Genomic DNA, 19,705 nt, shown 5'->3' with positions numbered 1-19,705 from the left:
GACACCTGACAATTGTTTTTCTGATACCTGACAATTTTTTTTTTGACAACTGACACCTGACAATTTTTTTTTTGACAACTGACACCTGACAATTTTTTGTCCGATACCTGACGATGTCCTAAAATGTACACCGTACTAGAGATACTGTTAGTATTAGTGGTCACTCATATTTCCAGGAGGTGTTCATCAGGTTGCAATAATATCTTTCACAGTCAAAACCCTCCAACAGATTTTTCAGATTTTTCTCAAATAAAAAATGGCTTACTTGCTTTTTTTTTAAGAACAAGGGGAAGCATATTAAAAGACCTGTACCACAGCGCTTTACTTTGTGTCAAAGACCTCTTTACTAAGCAGCCTTAGGTCCACTTGCTGACTGTGTATAAGTTTGCAGTGTGTACTGGATAAACTCCCGTTTTTGTAATTATTCAGTTTAATTTCTGCTGTTACTGATAGATAGATAGACAGACACTTTACAATTATGATAAATATTACAATTAAACCTACAGTTTAATGTAATATTTAGGGGAAGGGAGACATCAGTAACACCCAAATTCAAAATAAAAAAATAAGTTAGCCTCCACTCAAGACAATATCACAAAGTATGCAGTTTTACACAAAGCTCCTCCTTCTGTCAGTCTCTCAGTTTCAGTGACATATTTAATGGTTCACACCTCCTCTAATCATCCCACAGAGGCAGTGAAATTTCTTTCCAAGTTACAAGTCCATTCTCAGCACACGGTGACAACATGCTGGTGACTCTCTGTGCTCTCATCACTGCTCTGACATGTATAGATCCTCATTTATACTTCAGATTAGTTGTTATTTGTTGGATTGATATTTCAGTGGGTTTCTCTTCTTATCATTTGCAGGTGTGAGTGGTGTGACGGTGCTGACAGAGAAACCTGTGTTATCAGTGAGCAAAGGAGAGACAGCCACCATGGACTGTAACCTGGGGACTGTTACTAATAGTGAGGCGCGCTGGTATAAACAGATTCCAGGAGGAGTTCCTCAGTATGTGCTGAGGATGTATCATACCTGGAGTTCTCCAAGCTATGGCTCTGGGTTCTCTGCTCCAAAATTCACATCCACTCATCAGTCAACAACAGATTATCCTTTGATCATCAACAATGTGGAGGAGGGAGACTCTGCAGTCTATCACTGTCAGACATGGGACAGCTCTGTTGATGAGTTCGTATCACAGTGATTTACACTGTGACAAAAACGTTCTCACTGATACTTCTGCTTTTGGGGACTCTTTCACACACTGTACACTCACAACTCTTTTACACGCACGTTTTCGTCCTTAATCAAGTTTTGAATAGACGATAATTTCAGTAAGCTTTATAGCGATAACTGTTGCATTCCATCTGCAGTAAAAGTAATAGTACTCAGTAAATCCTATTTACTCTTTCACCTTAGGGTATATTTACTTTTCATAGAGCTACATGCATGCAAATACTCATACTGACGACATCAACAAACTTCTAAATATCATATCATGAACATCACTGCCATGAAATCCAGGATTTCAGTTTGTGCCTACTACACTGAACAAAAATATAAACTGCACATTCCAGGGTGGCCTTTTGTTGTGGGCAGTCTGAGGTACACCTGTGCACTACTCATGATGTCAGATCAGCATCCTGATGTGGCACACCTGTGAGGTGGGATGGATTATCTCAATATAGCAGATGTGCCCACTACCACACATTTGGACTGATTTGTGACCACTGTTTGGGAGGGATGGTTATATTGTGTATCTGGAATGAATTTTAGGTCTCTACGTCCATCCCATGGGGAATGGGAGCAGTAACAAAGGTGTTGCGTTTATATTTTTGTTCAGTGTATTTTTCACAGTACACTTTGAAAGCACTCAGAATAAAGGAAAAAAACATATATTTTAACATAAAAATTCCTGCAGCAGTTACTTAGTTTATTAACTTACCATTCAGTAATCTTACCATCTTTGCCACTGGATTTTGCTCAGACAGATTCAGAGCTTTAAATCCTAGAACAGCTAATACTATTTCATTACTGACGGGACAGAACTGTCGACTCTTTGTACTACTCCTATTCTAGTGAAGTTGTATCACAGTGATTCAGACTGACAAAAATCTGAATGAGATACACTGCAGTGCTTATGTATTCCTAGTATTAATCAGGCAAAACCATAAAATCTTCAGGAAAGCAACTAATGACACAGAGGAGAAACTAAATGTCTAAAGAGACAGAAATTGTTTGAAACACGTAAGCAGTGTTTTGAAATATCAATTAAGGAAATGAGATGTTGGCAGTGAAATTTGGCCTGAAGAGGATGTTGCAATTCCTCATGCCTTATTGGTGCCGTTTTGTAAAGCCATGTATACAAACTGAGTCACTGTGGTATTCGGTACCAAGCTGACTGTAACAAGTACTTTTAACTGAAAAAGATTTTCTGATGATTCATGTTTTCATATGGTTATATGTTTTGTTGTTGTTATTTTATATTCATTTTTATTTATTGATTTAATTTTATTTATTGCTATTATTTATTTATTTATTTTGTGGCGGGGGGGGGGGTGGGGGGTCACTTGTATTTATACCCTCTGTTAATTATGTGTAACAAGGAGAAATGAAACAGGGGGAAAGTTTTGAACATATGAAGAAAATGAGGTGCAAAAAATGCATGGAAAGTCATATCTATGAGTAATTTGAACGTAATCCTGCCACTTTGTGCATTCCCAACTGACGGTCTAGAAAAAGGTGTCTAATTTACCAAGCTGTGAAACAAGAAACATCTCATGATGGTAAAACCACTGAGCTCTCTCACAATGCTTGCAACCTTATTGTTGCGAAACATACTGACAGCATTGGCACAGTTGGGGTCATAATCTGGAAGTGGAAAGACAATCATTTCGCCATAACCGGTGACAACCAGGTGGTCCCTGAAAGAGTTCAGACAGAGTGAAAAGAATCCAAGGACCATCTGTAGAGAGCTACAGAAAGAAAAGAAAACAATCAGTAATGGACTCAATTTTTCAAACTATAGCCTGTATGCAAAAATTCACTGCTGAAGAAAAATCATGTTGAAGTGCATTTAAAGTTTGCTGAACAACATTTAGACATGCCTGAGAGATCACCATACTGGGAGATATACAGTCTTGTCAGATGAGATACAAATTTTCATAAAATGTAATACTTCGGATGGCACAATAGACACCATGCTTGGAAGCCAAAAGCCACTGCAAATCACCTCCAACACAGTGAAGATTGGAGGTGGAGGTGGTGTGGTGCTGTTTTTCAGCATACAGCTCTGGCATATGTCATATAACTGAAGGAAGGATGAGTGGAAAATGCACAGAGGCAATCTTGATAAAAAAATATGCTGCCATCTGTCAGGACATTGAAGATGAAGAGCGTGGACATTTCAGCAAGACAATTATACTAAATGCAGCCAAGGAAACTCACAACTGGTTTCAGAGAAGGAAGATAAAGTTTCTACAATGGCCCAGGTAATCATCTGACCTGATGACCTGAAAATCTGCACAATCTAAAATAGTTTCAAGTTGTCGTATGTACAGGAGACATGAATCCGTTATATTAAAATTGTGCGAAAAGGTGTTAAACCAAATGTGTATATTTTTATATAAATGTTGTTCACTAAAATGATGTGAAATATGTTGTTGATCGCTCTTATTGTTTTCATAATATTTTAATTTGTGTTGAGGTTGGCATAAATTAAAATAAGATAGGTAGGCCTGTTTTATATTTCTTCAATAGTAGTTAACAGCAGCGGTCCCCAACCCCCGGGCCTCGGACCGGTACTGGTCCGTAAGTCGTTTGGTACCGGGCCGCGAGAGTTGAGGCTCAGGTGTGAAATGTATGGTTTTCAGGGTTTTTATCGGTTTTCAGCGTTATTTTGTTATCGTTTTTATAGTTTACTCGGTTTTCCTGGGTCTTTTCACGTGTGTTATGAATAAATCTTCTTTTTTTCGGTACTGGTACTAGTTTTATTTTGTTGTATTTATCCACGACACCTTAAAGGCCGGTCCGTGAAAATATTGTCGGGCATAAACCGGTCCGTGGCTCAGAAAAGGTTGGGGACCACTGGTTAACAGTGTTACTAAAGTTAAAAGTAAACTTTAAAACTTTAAAAGTAATAAGAAACTGGCCTAACATTTTTTTTTTAAAAGAAAGAAAATTACTCATCACCTTTAAACTTCTCCCTCTCTTCCTGCCCAGCATGCACCTGCAGGTCTTAGTGTCTCATTCATAATCTCACGTTATCAGTTCTCTGTCAAATAAACTGATCGTACAATATGAACTGCTTACTGAAAATGTTTCAGTTGCTGTCATTTGTTTATTCAGAAACTGTTTTATTTTGGTCAAACAAAACTTTATGTATTGTCAAGAAAGTCTAAATAAAGTCGGTACTTATTTTTTTTTTATTTAAAAAAAAAAAAAATCAAACATGGAGAGCTTCTGGCTGTGGTAGCATGTCACCAAATGTTTTCACAGAAAAAAGTCAGACAAAAAATGTGTCTCCAAAATTCTGAAATACAGAGAGCACGCCTACACAGTGCTGAAGCTGAAATTTTGCACTTGTTAAAGGCTCTTTGGAATATAATTAAAAATAATCAAATTTAAATATGATCAATCAGAAATGTTCTCTCTTTTTAAATGTATCTATTAGTTTTTATTTAGCAAGTTTTAATTTTGATCAAACTGATTGTTCGTGACAAGGTAACTTACAAGAATTGAATTTCCTGGAGGAACCCATCTGAGGGATAAAGTTTCAGCTAATCTAAGAAGAGCATCTCCTCCAGCTCTCATACTGTAATGTAACCGCTGTGTGGCAGGCAGGTATTGGACCCAAATGCAGGGCACAGGAGACTGAAAATGCTGCACTCAAACAAAATACAAAACAAAGAGTGGCCAGGAACAAAGAAACCAACACTAGGAAAACAAAGAGCAGGAAAATGTGCCACCATTAGGGATTGAAAGTTTTCTGCTTTTTATTTGTTATTTTTGAAAGTTTTGACATAATTATATTAATTTTATCCTACAGTTTCTTTTAACTGCTGCATCTTAATGGTTTATCACAATGTGGGAATTTCAAGCTGGAAACTGGTTTCAAAAATCATGATAAACTGTTTTTATACATCACATTTATAAACAGGCCATTCTCATTTACAGACATTTAGTTACTTAATTAGATGATTTGTGCAAAGCCAGGCGTGTCAGAGAATAAAATACAGAGTTGAAGTTGAAATTCTAAACTTCATGTTGCTTCAGAAAATGTAAATCTAATTGTAATTTTTTAAACAAAATACAAGTTAAAGTATAAAATATAACAAACCAAAATCCTGCCACATTTAGGATATGGAGAAAGTCACCATTCCAAAATACAAAACAAACAAACAAATTTATTAAAAAGAATGGAAGATGATGATGTTGCCACAGGGTAAATGCACAAGGCATTACCAACACCAATAATAATAATATTAATAGCACAGACAAGAGAAAGTAAAAAAATCAAATGCTCCTCCTCCTGTTAGTTGTATTAAATAGCTCTTCCACCATCATCTCTCCACTCAGTTCTTAGCCCACACTGACAACATGCTGGTGACTCTCTGTGCTCTCATCACTACTCTAACATGTAAAGTGTCTTGAATATACTGAAGAAAAGACTTCATGTTAGAGTTAAATGTCAGTGTGTTTGTCTTAACTCCATGTCTTTTTGTTGTTTGCAGGTGTGAGCGGTGTGACGGTGCTGACACAGAAACCTCCTGTTTTATCAGTGAGGAAAGGAGAGACAGCCACCATGGACTGTAACCTGGGGACTGTTACTAATGTTGCTGCCTGGTATAAACAGATTCCAGGAGGAAGTCCTCAGTACGTGCTGAGGATGCATCATAGCTGGGGTTCTCCAGAATATGGCTCTGGGTTCTCTGCTCCTAAATTCACATCCACTCATCAGTCAACAACAGATTATCGTTTGATCATCAAGAATGTGGAGGAGGGAGACTCTGCAGTCTATTACTGTCAGACATGGGACGGCTCTGCTAGCAGTGGGGTATCACAGTGATTCACACTGTGACAAAAACCTCCTCACAGATACTTCTGCTTTTTGATGCTCTTTCACATGCTGAAAAAAAGACACATCCGAGAAACACACTGAAACCCCACCACCTTCAAATACTGTGTTATTTGTTTTGTTTTTTAAATTAATTTTAATATTCATCATTGAAAATATGAATAAATCAAGCAGAGGAATATAGAGATATTATTCAGCCAAAACATGTCAGAAGTGGACTAATACTGTATATAACTAAAAGTTATCTATAAGTAATAGAAATTTAGTAAACACCAGTCTCAGCTCTTAAATAGTGATGACTATACATCAGGCAGAAATAAATATAAGACGAGAAGAAAACGTGTGATGTGTGAGGATAAGGGCATTTGCATTTAAACTACAACTGTTCTGAATTTGTTGAGACTTGTTCTACCTCATGTTCTTATAAACGTTACTGTTTATTCTTTTCACATAAGTCCTGCTCACATTTCAGCTAGAAAGAGATTGGTGTTAACACCTAAAACTGTCAATAATCAGTTATATAATATTTATTCCCTTTACAACAATATTTTCGTGAGCAATATGTCATGACAGCCATAAGTGTGTCAGTTGAACATGAGCCAGAAACATTTAATTGATGTTATTTGCATTATAAATGATTTTTTATTCTATGAATGAAAATCATTGTGTTGAATCTCCTCCTGTCATGGTCCTGGGTCGGTGACCCAGCGCTTTAAGTTTATTATTATCATTTTCCAATTTATTATCATGATTATTATTATTGTTTGAGTTCTACGTGTTATATTCGGTCTGCCTCTGAGCCTGCGTCTGTATCTGTCTGTCTATGGTGTCACCCCGTCTGTTTGTGAATCTGTCTGTTTAGTTCAATGTCTGTGTCTGAGTTTCCTGTTTTATTGTGAAGGTCTGTGTCATATGTGAGTGTGCTCAGTTTACGTTTCCCCTGTCTCGTCAGCTGTGATTTCTCCCAGGTGTGTTCCCCTCCTGTCTCTCATCCCTTGATTACTGCCGTCTGTGTATTTAAGCCCTGTGTTTCTCTGTGTCAGTGTCGTGTCGTACCATCAGATTATGCCTGTGTGTTTCGGTTCTCCATATTCCATGTTCACTTCATGTTTTGTTTTCGTACCAGCAATAAAGCTGAGGTTTTTGAGTTTCAAGTTAGTGTCTGAGTCCTGCGTTTGGATCCTCCTCTCCGCCTGCCCGCACACAGAGCCCTGACACCTCCTCCTTTGGTTTGCCTCTCCTCTGTGTCTTTAAGTGTCAGTATCGCTTCACTTCTCACTACAATCCCACTCACATCTCAGCTGAACAGTAAAGATCATTTACACCTCACACTGACAGCATGCTGTGGATCCTGTGCACTCTCATCACTGCTCTAACATGTAAGATCTTCTGTTTTAGGGTGTATATTTTTGGAGGTAAACTTTTCAAGTTGTCAGAAGTGAATTTAGTAAATTTCTTTACTAAGACCACCAGGTACCGGAACAGTTTCTTCCCCACAGCTGTCAGACTCCTGAACTCTGCCTCCTGACATCTGACCCACGTTAACACATGGACTGAACATACACACACCCACAATGGACAACTGTACCCTCAAACACACAATAATAACATGGACTGAACCACCACTCACAACCACTAGCACTTTATATAGCCTCTGTAGAAATTATCCACACCCTCACCTTCACAACATACTTCATACCGTGTACATTATAACATACCATAATAGACCCATTTCTGTAATATACTTACTAGAGATGGCACGATACCACTTTTTTATGTCCGATACCGATACCTATATCATAAATTTGGATATCTGCCGATACCGATATGAATCCGATATAGTGTTTTTTAATCAACAAAACTGTTTTTTTAAATATCTTGCTGCATTTCGTATAAGTTCATACTCAAGTTTAAAACAACAACTACACTAAAGCTATTCTGTTATACCTGTATGCAAAAAAAAATATTTCATAGTTCAGCAATACTGATCAATCTAATAAACTTAAACCTACACCATCCTCCCTATTCTGGTATCTTAAAGAGTACTTAGCGTAAATATTAAGCAACCTAACCAATAGGGTTCCAACTCCCAGCAACAACAAAAAATAAATAAATAAAAAATAGGGAACAACCCCTCACGCTCCACCTCATGATGCTTAATCGACGTAATCAACCTTAATTTGATGCAGTGTGAAAAAAAATGCACAGAAATCAATTATTTTTCAATATATTAAAATATTAAATAGATTCAACATCTTTCTTCAACAAAATTGCAGACTGCACAGATGGTACCTTCCCAAAGGAAAAAGTACTATAGCTTACTAGGATATATATTGTAACGATGGTTAAGTGTTACTGGACAGTGACATGTTGGTTTTCTCTGCACACTGTTGTTGTTCCTTTAAGATTCATGTTTGGTTGGGCTGCAGGAAGTAGTGAGGGTGGTGTACAGGAAGGGGTGGGGGGACCTGGTTGTTCTGTGTGTGTGCCAGGCTGAAGAGAGGTGTAGTTCGAGAGCGCTTCCCCCTGAGTTAACAACCCGCTGGCTTATGTGCCGAATAAACGGACAAACTGAGACCCCAACCGTCTGGTTCTTGTGAACGTTACAATATATTAGACTTAATAGTTACTATATACAGTAATGGACTTCTATTCATTTTACATCAAAATAAAACTTTGGGTGTCAGATAATTATTTATTTAAAGCTAGACATTTTAAATGAGAATAAGAAAGAAAAGTATGTCTTTGTGCTCCCCCCCCGGCTAAACTTTGCTAGATCCGCCCCTGCAGAGTTACCAGCGTCAGCTACGTAGAAAGAGATCCTGGTGTAGAAAGAAATATTAAATAAATTCTAACAACAGCTTATCAAGCTTAAACGTGCTGCTGTTGTTCAGCCGCTGGTTTCCTCTTTCTGGTGCAAAGTGGGCCAAAAACAAACCAGAGAGACGGACTCACGACAGAAAAGCCGATCAGCTGATCATTAAGCAGTTTCATGATTGAAGTAGCAGCAAGAAGAGGCAGTCGCTCCATATATCGTTTGTTAAGCTTAACGCAGGAATGCTTTACAAACATTCAGAGATGGACTTACACACTTGCTTTACTTCTCTCGGGGATAACTTTGTCGGAGATGAAATGCCGGGTTGCTAGCGAAGCTCCACATGCTATCCAGACCACCGACAGGTCCCGCATGCCACAGCCGCTCTATCACGTGATGCATACTGCTCCGACGTGCTAACGTTCTGAGGCGAGTTACGGCGTGTTGCAAGTTTTGTGAGGTGCTTTCGTGATATTTAATGGATCGGATTACATTTTTTATTTTTCTCCGATATCCGATCCAGTAATTTAGGTCAGTATCGGACCGATACCGATACGTAATATCGGATCGGTCCATCTCTAATACTTACATATCTATATTATTGCTAATATATATTGTAATATGTCTATATCACTGAAGCACTTCTGGATGGATGCAAACTGCATTTCGTTGCCCTGTACCTGTGCATGTGCAATGACAATAAAGTTGAATTCTATTCTATTCTATTCTATTCTATTCATTCATGTTTTTGTGTGTGTTTCCTGGCAGATGTTGATGCAGTGATCGTGTTGACCCAAACACCTGCTGTCCACACAGTTTCTCCAGGTCAAGAAGTTGTTCTCAACTGTAACATAGAGAGATATGATGGGAATTCTGTTAGATGGTATAAACAAGTTCCTGGAGAGGCTCCTCAATATGTTCTAAGATTTCGTCATTCTAGCAGCTCACTCAGCTTTGGAACAGGATTCTCCTCAGACAGATTCAACTCTAAATCCTCATCAAACATTGATTACCAGTTCATTATCAAGCGAGCAGAGACAGGAGACTCTGCAGTGTATTACTGTCAGACATATGATGACTCTGCTTCTGCGTACGTATCACAGTGATTCAGGCTGTGACAAAAACCTCCTCAGTATTACTTCTGCTTTTAGAAACGCTTTCATATGCAGATAATATATATATCCAGTGAACTAAGTGTAACCCACTATCTTTAGACTGTGTTTTTAAACACTGGAATGTTGTTGGTGTTTTTTTATTCATTTTAACCTTGATTATTAAAAGTATAAAAAGAAAAGTACCGAAAAATACATCTCATTTACTAATATTGGCCCAAATTATAATATGTAAAAACACATAAACCAAACTATCCAACATACGGTATTTTATGTTTTTGCAAGTTATTTTTAAATAATAAAAAAATTATAGACTTCTCTCAGCTCTTTCATGGTTGTAATTGTTTAATTGTTATATTCCAGCTGCAGTAAATGTGACAGTAACCAGATTCTATCTGTCAGAAAGAACGACTCAATAGAAATATACACTGGATTCATCAAAAACACATTTTTAAATGGAGAAGCAAATTCTCATTTTATTTAGAGATGTGTTTATGATGTTTGTCTTAATTGTACACACATTTATATTTAATGTGTACATGTTCTGATTTTGACATGGTTACATATATAAATGTTGATGTTTTTGCTTTTGAAAATGAAATAACATTTTTTTTAACCTTTCTAGTTGGTTTTCCCTCATTTCCCTCATTAACAAGAAACAACTAGAAGCTGAAGTGTGCCAAGAACAAAGGTGCTGCTAAGAAAGATATCCATCTCTATCTGGGTGTTTAAAATAGTTCAGACAGATTTAGTACCATATAATGAACCTTCATGTTAGACGTTTATAAGCCAGAAAGTAAATCTAGAAAATTGAAGACAAGAACACTAGAGATTTCATTCTTTTACCTTTTTTCAATAACATTATTTATGTAAGTCAGGTCTTTAAAATATGACCATGAACTAGTAACACTGAAGGTGTGATTTACTACACTAAGTGTAAATACAGTTGAGATCGAAATAACTCCATTATAGATTATATATTATAATCTTATTATATATTATATATTATATATTATATTATATATAGATTATAAATCTAAAACCTGAAAGACAAATACTGAGTCGCAGACCCAGTACTGTGACATATACACTGATTAAGTCATTATATTAGTTTTTGTAGAGCAAATTCAAAGAAAATTATATGATATCATTGAGTTTGAAACAATAATGCTCATATAATGACAATGTTCACTGTATGAAATTATGAATTATTAATATCAGTAATTTAGTCTTTCATAAACAAGCTGTTTTTCTGAATCTCCTCCTCTTTCAGTTCTGCTCCTCTGTCTTTATAAGCTTCAGTATCTCTTCTCTTCTCACTACAGCCCCTCTCATCTTTCAGGATCAGTTTCTCCACCTACTATCATAGTGCTGGGGACCCTCTGTGCTCTCATCTCTGCTCTGACGTGTAAGATGTTCTTATTGATTTTAAAATCTGTATATTTTTAGGTAAATCTTTCACTCATTTTTTTTTCTCGGTTTCTTGGCAGATGTTGATGCAGTGATCGTATTGACCCAAACACCTGCTGTCCACACAGTTTCTCCAGGTCAACAAGCTGTTCTCAGCTGCAACGTAGAGAGATATGATGGGAATTATGTTAACTGGTATAAACAAGTTCCTGGAGGGGTTCCTCAGAAAGTTTTCACTATTCTGGCAGCTCACTTGAATTTGGAACAGGATTCTCCTCTGACGGATTCAACTCTAAATCCTCATCAAACATTGATTCCTAGTTCATAATTAATCAGGCAGAGACAGGAGACTCACAGTCTATTACTGTAAGACATGGGACAGCTCTGCTAACAGTGGGGCATCACAGGGATTCACACTGTGACAAAACCTCCACACTGATACTTCTGCTTTTAAAGACTCTTTCACAACCTGGTAAAAGACACCTCTAACAAACAAACCTTCAAATAGTGTGTTATTTGTTTGTTCATTTTTTTTTAATATTTATCATTGAAATCATGAACAAAGCAAACTGGGGAAAATCCATATTCATCCATCCATCCGCTTCCGCTTATCCTTTTCAGGGTTGCGGGGGGCGCTGGAGCCTATCCCAGCTGTCAGTCAATAACTACTCATATGCAAAATCATATACAAAAAGCAGACCTACATTGTATGCATGTACGTATAAGTAATATAAATTTAGACACCAGACTCAACTCTTAAATAGTTATAAACATAGATTCAGCATCATTAAATGTAAGAAAAGAAGAAAATGTGTGATGTGTGACGATAAGGACATTTGCATTTGAACTAAAATTGTTCAAGGAACTGCCTGTAATGGTTCAAATCTCTGATGGAGCTGATGGAGAGTTTTTAAATGAGGACAATTCACTTTACTTTGTAACAGGATTCTCATCAGCCTGACTAAATTCCACATCATCCTTAGACATGGATTTAGAGTTAAAAGGAGGAGGGTAAGCATTGTACTGCACTGAAACATAGACTCTATTGCGTAGAACATAACACAATCATGAATACTGAGACAAAAAACAAACAAAACACAACTGAGTGACACTACAGCTTTTATGAATTCTGAAGAGTTAACATTTCCAACCATTAATTGTAGAACAAAATAAAATAATACAAAAATGAATTTGAGTGTCTAAAACCAAAATGTTTTGGTAAACGCAAATTAGTCAGTCCTCTAATTGTTGTGTTTAACTCTCAAGATGTAGATGAGCGACACTGCTATTTGTTTTTGTGAATCAGGGGAACTATATCAAAACGGCTGTATCACAGTGATTTCATTTGTGAGAAATACCACAAAACTCATGTGGCTCAACTTTGAAACAAAAAAGGAGCCCACACAGTTCTAGTACTAAAATTATTATTTTTTGAACTCTTTATTCAGTTGTTCAATATTCATAAATGGCGTAACATTTTATCAAATGTTCTCCTAATCCTAAACACTCCAGTTTCATGTGAATTTCCAGAGAAGTTCATACATTTCAAGGTTGTTGATTATGTAATTATAACAGGTAACTGTAAGGGTTAGCGGGATTCTGATCTTTTTTTTTTTTTTGTCCAAACATAAAAACTGGTAATGGTAAAAGCATCAGTAATAAACCTGAAGGACATAGCAACCATCCTTCCATACATACATCTTCTTCCACTTTTCCGAGGCTGGGTCGCGGGGGCAGCAGCCTAAGCAGAGGATCCCAGACCTCCTCCAGCTTCTCTGGGGGAACATCAAGCTGTTCTGAGGCCAGCCGAGAGATATGCATATGCGGGGTCTGCCCCGGGGAATCCTCCCAGTCAGACATGCCTGGAACACCTCACCCAGGAGACATAGCAAACAATTTTTCATAATAAAATGCAGTAGCACAATTTTAAGGGAGAGGAGGGAGACATCACAATCACCAATATTTATTAATACAAAAACAGAATTACCCTCCACTGAACATAAATTACCCAAACATCGCAAACTACGCAGATTTAGCTCCTCCTCCTGTCAGTCTCTCTGAGTTTCTGTCACATATTTAATGGTTCACACCTCCTCTCCTCCTACAGAAGCAGTGCCCTCTTTCTAGGTCACAGGTCTCAACACACACTGACAACATGCTGGTGACTCTCTGTGCTCTCATCACTGCTCTAACATGTATGGAACCTCATTTATACTTTAGATTAGTAGTTATTTGTTGGATTCATATGTGCTTGTGTTTCTCTTGACTCCATGTCTTCTTGATGTTTGCAGGTGTGAGTGGTGTGACGGTGCTGACACAGAAACCTCCTGTTTTATCAGTGAGGAAAGGAGAGACAGCCACCATGGACTGTAACCTGGGGACTGTTACTAACACTGTCTATTGGTATAAACAGATTCCAGGAGGAGTTCCTCAGTTTGTGCTGTATTTTCATCATAGCTCTAGTTCTCCAGGCTATGGCTCTGGGTTCTCCTCTCCAAAATTCACATCCTCTCATCAGTCAACAAAAGATTATCGTTTGATCATCAAAAATGTGGAGGAGAGAGACTCTGCAGTCTATTACTGTAAGACATGGGACAGCTCTGTGAGAGAGTACGTATCACAGTGATTTACACTGTGACAAAAACCTCCTCACTGATACTTCTGCTTTTTGATGCTCTTTTTTCACATGCTGACAAAAGACCCATTCAGCAAACTCAGTGTAAACCCACCACCTTCAAATAGTGTGTTTATTGTTATTTTTGATTTTAATGTTCATCAATGAAAACTCATCCACTTCAGACAGTCTGCTAATAAATACTGAATTACTTGTTTTGATATATTTTTACATTCATCACTGAAAGTATAAAATATCGAGGAGTATAATGACCACCAACAACACAAATTGCCATATATATGTACACAATTATGTGCATTTTAAATTATGTGCATCTAACACAATTAAACCTATTATGTGTGTGTGTTTTTAAATAACAGCAATTTGACAAACGGTTTCCTAAAACTCTGATAACTGTCACATTCTAGCTGCAGTAAATCACATTAATCAACCTAAACAGATACTGATAAAGTTGCAGCTGAATATTAAAGGATATTTACACCTCATCCTGACAACATGCTGGGGTCTGTCTGCTCTCTCATCACTTCTCTAAAGTGTAAGACGTTCTTCTCATCTGTTTCATAGCCCATCGTTTTGGAGAAAGACATTTCACTCATGTTCTTTCTGTGTTTGTTGGCACATGTTAATGCAGCGGAAGTGTTTATCCAGATACCTGCTGTCCACAAGGTTTCTCCAGGTCAAGAAGTTGTTCTCAGTTGCAATATGGTTCAATTATGTTAGATGGTCTAAACAGGTTCCTGGAGGGGTTCCTCAGTTTGTCATTCTGGCAGCTCACTTGGCGTTGGAACAGGTTTTCTGTCCCCAGAGGTGGGAAGTAACCAAGTACAAATACTTACTTACTGTACTTAATGATAGGTTTGTAGCTTGAACCTATTCGCTGGAACGTTGAAGACAATATAATTACACAGCAAGCAAGCCACGAAGTAGGCAAAGTTCTTCATGTTTCTCGTGCACGGGAGAGAACCGGACAAACGCCGTTCCTTCGCTTGACCCCAGTTGCTCTCGTCCGTTCTCCCGTAACACTGCTCTTTTATTGAGGTTACATGAATATGCATAGGTTCATTAACATATGACGTCTACATACACACAAAGAGTACCTTGCCTTTGTGTGTGTGTGTGTGTGTGTGTGTGTGTGTGTGTGTGTGTGTGTGTGTGTGTGTGTGTGTGTGTGTGTGTGTGGCTTGTGTGAGGTCAAGATGTGACCCTGTGAAGACTCCCCAAAGCTGGTGCCAGGAGTCTAGCGGGTCCATCTGAACAAAAGGCTCTTATACTTAAACAGATATACGTGTGTTTGCTATGCCATATATCAACAAGAGAAGATACGACCTCTCCTAGGAGGTGTGTGATCTATGCCAGAACACTCTGTAGAGGAGTGAACGCACCCCCCTCTTCATGCTACACAGAGTTGTTACAGACCTCCTAGGATGAGACATTCTTTCAATCTACAAATGATTATATACTTCTAAGCATATATGGTTAAATATTTCTAAGCATAAATGACAATCAACAATACAAAACCTAACACTTAAGTACAAAGTTTTCAACAAGCTGTTCACAACTGCAACATTGAGAGAGATGATAGGAATTCTATTAGCTGTATAAACAAGTTCCTAGAGAAGATCATCTGTATGTTCTAAGATTTCTCCATTCTGACAGCTCAAAAGCTTTGAAACAAGATTCTCCTCAGAAAGATTCAACTCTACGTCCTCATCAAACGTTAATTATCATTTAACTATCAAGTTCGCAGAAATAGAAGACACTGTACTTATCACAATGTGTTACAAACCTCTTGGCAGTACATATGCTTTCTTAGACTCATTCACTTGAGTATAGTCCAATCAAGAAAATGCAGAGTAACATACAACCTCCAGATAATGTTTTATTAAACATTGGATTGCTCATTTATTAAAATCCTTTTTTTAAAAACCTTTAACCGGCTCAAATACAACATTAAAAAAAGCTGAAAGCTTTTATGTCGGCTGGTACAAACAGGTTCCTGGTTCTTCTCCTCATTTCTGAGATTTCATCATTCTCACAGGTCAACTGCATTTTCAGCAGGATTCTCCTCAGACACATTAATATCTAAATCCTGACCAAACACTGATTTGCAGTCTTTTATCAATCATGCAGAGACAGGAGACTCTGCAGTGAGTTCCTGTCAGACATGGGAAGACTCTCCCAAAAATGCTCCGTCATAGTGAACCAGACTAAACAAAATCTCATTGAGAGACAGTGAATCTCTGTTTAATTCAGATCAGTAATGAGTACTTAATTAAGTCTTACACAAAACAAGTGACAAGAAGGAATAAACATGACTACACACAGAGAAATGCAGTTATAAAATACAAACAGATGAAGTGAATGAGATGTTGACAATGAAAGTTGGTCTCTACAGGATGTTTCAGTTCCTCTCCCCTCATCAGTGACAGTCAGGAGGTTTTTGTACAGCCATGTATACAAACTGAATCACTGTGGTATTCGGACAAGGCACCAAGCTGATTGTGACAAGTAAGTGCTTTTTAACTGATCATAAAACAAGAGAGATTTTGCAAAACTCTGCTGATGACTACTTAGTTCAATATTTTTCTTGTTCTGCATAATTTTTATGATTTTATACAACATGAAATAGTTTGAGGTTGTTGTATGTGCAGGAGACATGAATTCTTTATATTAAAAAAATTGAAAAGGTGTCAAACCAAATTTGTATATTTTTATATAAATGTTGTTCACTAAACATTATGTGAAATATGATATCGTCTGTTCTTATTATTCTCATAGTGTTTTTATTTAATATTGGGGTTGGCATTTCAAAAACATATATAAGATTGTTTTCTTTTTCTTCAGTAGTAGTTAACAGTGTTACTAAAGTTAAAAATTAATTTTAAGTGATTAGAAACGGGCTGTACAGTTTTTTTTTTTAATGAAAGAAAATTGCTCACAGTAACTGACATGTTATGCAGAAACCTCCAGAATTAAATTCACGACATCTTACATGAAAAGTTAAAGAGTAACTAGTCATATTTTATTTTAGGAAAACTTAAAAAGAAAATCAATTGATATGTTGGGTTGTTATGTCTGTATATTTTTCCAAATCACATTAGTATTGTTTTCTTCTAATTTCATAACAAATATTATGTTTATTCCATATTGACTCTTATTGATGTCTCGATTTCTTCTGTTTTCATTATTTCATTTCATTTCCTTTGATTTTTCAATTTCCTGAATGTTCTTCATGTATTTTCAGGCTCCAGCCTCTCTCCTCCTGTCCTGACAGTCTTCCCTCCATCCAGTGCTGAGCTCCAGTCCGACACAGCTTCTGTGGTCTGTCTGTCCAGTCAGTCTGTGTCTTTTGCAGATGTGAGCTGGTTGGCTGCTGGGAGTCCAGTGAGCAGTGGGATCTCTACCAGCACTGCTGTTCAGAGACCAGACCAGACTTACCAAATCAGCAGCTCTCTGACCATCCAGACATCAGACTGGAACATGGATAAGGTTTATACATGTAAAGTGTCTTTGGGCTCACAGACTTCAGAGAAAACCATCAAGAAGTCAGAATGTCCCACTGAATAGTCGAGGACCAGAATGTGCATTTAAAATCTGCTTCTTTACTGCTTGTGCTGTTTGTTCATTACAGTCTTTACATGTTAGAAATCAGAATAAAGCAAAAGGTTTAAGTCATGTATTCTTTTGCTGGTTTTTGACAAGTATTTTCAGGAATTCGTGTTTTGCAATAAATTAATAAAAGCATTGATTTAAAAAATGTGTTTTCTTGTGAGTAAATGGGAAAATGTGTCACTGTATTATAAACAACATAAGTTTAAGGTTATTAAAATGAACTGTTAAATTTTGGAGAGGGGCACAGAGAGGAAAAAAACACTCATAAGCACACCACTTTTTAAAATATCTTCTTCCCATAGTTAAAACATAAGTATTTTCTGACATACACGCTATGTAATATTTGAACACTAGAGAGCATCATTTAATAATTCTTCCTGAGTAACAGAGAGAGCAAGTGTCACTGGTTTAAAATGTTGCAAATGAATCTTCACACTCAGTTAGTGAAGCATAACCTCTGCTCTTCTGTTTTTTCATGTCCATGATGCACCTGCAGGTGTTATAACCTCATGTAAATGAAGTATCAGCTCTCTGTAAAATAAAATGAAAATGCTGTTTACTGAAAATTTTTTAGTTATTACCATTCGATCATTCAGAGACAGTTAGCTGAATCCTGTTTGATTTTTGCCTAAACATAACTTTATTTACTGCCATGGAACACTAAATAGAGTCCAGTTATGAAATGAAATGTTACACCCCAAAACACATAAAAAAGGAAAGATAATGCCCCCGCTCTAATCTCCCAAGGAAAGACCAATGCTGCCACAGGGTTGCGCTTTCACAACAACCAGATATTTTGTTAATTTCAAAAGGTAGCAAGTAGTGATGGGATTTCCGGCTCTTTTTAGAGAACCGGCTCTTTCGGCTCGGCTCACTAAAAAGAGCCGGCTCTTTCGGCTCCAAACCGGCTCTTCAGGTTGTTTTGTTGCTTTAATTAATTTAATATTAACAACAATATAAAATTATGCACAAACGGAATTACTAATGTAAAAAAAGTGGTTTTATTTATATATATTTATATATGCTGTGGCCCCTAGAGACAAAACACGTACAAACTCCAAAAAACATTTCTAGCGTTAACTGAACTTCCAAAACAGAGCTACCTAGATCACTTAAATTACACAATTGAAAGCATATGTGTATGGTTTGTGTATTTATACACAAACACTCATATATATTCAAATAATTTTTTTAAAAAAAGTTAATTTACCTGTTACTACCACACACCAAATCTGGTCGTTGGTACTTTGGTAACAAAAGCTCAACACTGTCTTTTGTACGTGTTTTGAAGTTTGTATGTGCTTTGTCTGTAGGGGCCACCGTAAATATACTTTTATTTATTCACTCCACATAAAATGTAATAAATAAGTCATATAATACAAAAATCAACTATTCACATTTCAACTTTTAACTATTTAAATTTTCAGCTTTTTCCTTTTAAACAAATTTAAAGGGAAACAACACAAAACACTGCAAACCACAACACAATTAAATATAAATTATAATATGAAAACAAAAAGAAGATGCATATTCTCTGTCATATGGACCTGCATGAATAAACTTTCTGAATCCTTTATCATCTGCAACTGAAAATACTTGTGGATGATTACTATACCTTTCTAATGTGACGTTGTTGTCCCTGCCTCTCTTTCTCTCTCTCCCTCCTGCTCTGTTCCTGTGCTACTGAGTGTAACTACCGCCCCTCCCCCCTCTGCCCAGTGCAAAGCACAAGGCTCGCGTGTGGAGTGAAGTGGAAAAAAATTGCGAGAGAGAGGGTGAGAGAAAGAAAAACAAACCCACGGCTCGCGATAAGGAGCCGGCTCGCGTCGTTCACGTCAAAGATCCGGCTCTAAGAGCCATTTCGTTCGCGACCGACACATCACTAGTAGCGAGCATCAAGATGGGCATGGTCAAAACAACAAACAAAACACTCTAGAAATGAAACAGAACTGACCTACCTATAACGAGAAACCCAAAAGAAAATACTGGCCTCTTACCTGTCTCCCTAACCTAAACAGGAGAAAAAGGTTTTGTCAGGTCACAAA

The 19,705-nt window shown here is 37.2% G+C and overlaps 1 protein-coding gene across 2 annotated transcripts; it reads left to right on the top strand.

The window, feature by feature from the left end:
• Positions 1-708: 708 nt before the first annotated feature.
• On the top strand, positions 709-17,805 carry LOC106674522 (immunoglobulin lambda-1 light chain-like). 2 transcript variants are annotated; one of them, XM_076883235.1, is made up of 4 exons: positions 709-786; positions 870-1,196; positions 16,527-16,556; positions 17,293-17,805. In XM_076883235.1, the coding sequence occupies exons 1-4, from the start codon at positions 747-749 to the stop codon at positions 17,613-17,615; spliced, it is 720 nt and encodes a 239-aa protein (XP_076739350.1). In that variant the 5' UTR covers positions 709-746; the 3' UTR covers positions 17,616-17,805. The 2 variants fall into 2 exon arrangements, with proteins under 2 accessions (XP_076739350.1, XP_076739349.1); XM_076883234.1 differs by lacking the exons at positions 709-786; positions 870-1,196 and adding exons at positions 7,373-7,455; positions 9,660-9,989.
• Positions 17,806-19,705: the final 1,900 nt, after the last annotated feature.

Source organism: Maylandia zebra, linkage group LG4 (assembly GCF_041146795.1).
Source record: "Maylandia zebra isolate NMK-2024a linkage group LG4, Mzebra_GT3a, whole genome shotgun sequence".
Classification (NCBI taxonomy): Eukaryota; Metazoa; Chordata; class Actinopteri; order Cichliformes; family Cichlidae; genus Maylandia; species Maylandia zebra.
Note: the sequence above shows the minus strand (reverse complement) of the source record. Positions and strands in the feature narration are given on the sequence as shown.

Bases quoted from the DNA above. Each gene is read 5' to 3' on its own strand.
- LOC106674522 (XM_076883234.1), top strand. From the start codon at position 7,416: ATGCTGTGGATCCTGTGCACTCTCATCACTGCTCTAACAT. The intron at 7,456-9,659 runs GTAAGATCTTCT...GTTTCCTGGCAG, and splicing joins TCTCATCACTGCTCTAACAT to ATGTTGATGCAGTGATCGTG. The intron at 16,557-17,292 runs GTAAGTGCTTTT...ATGTATTTTCAG, and splicing joins CACCAAGCTGATTGTGACAA to GCTCCAGCCTCTCTCCTCCT.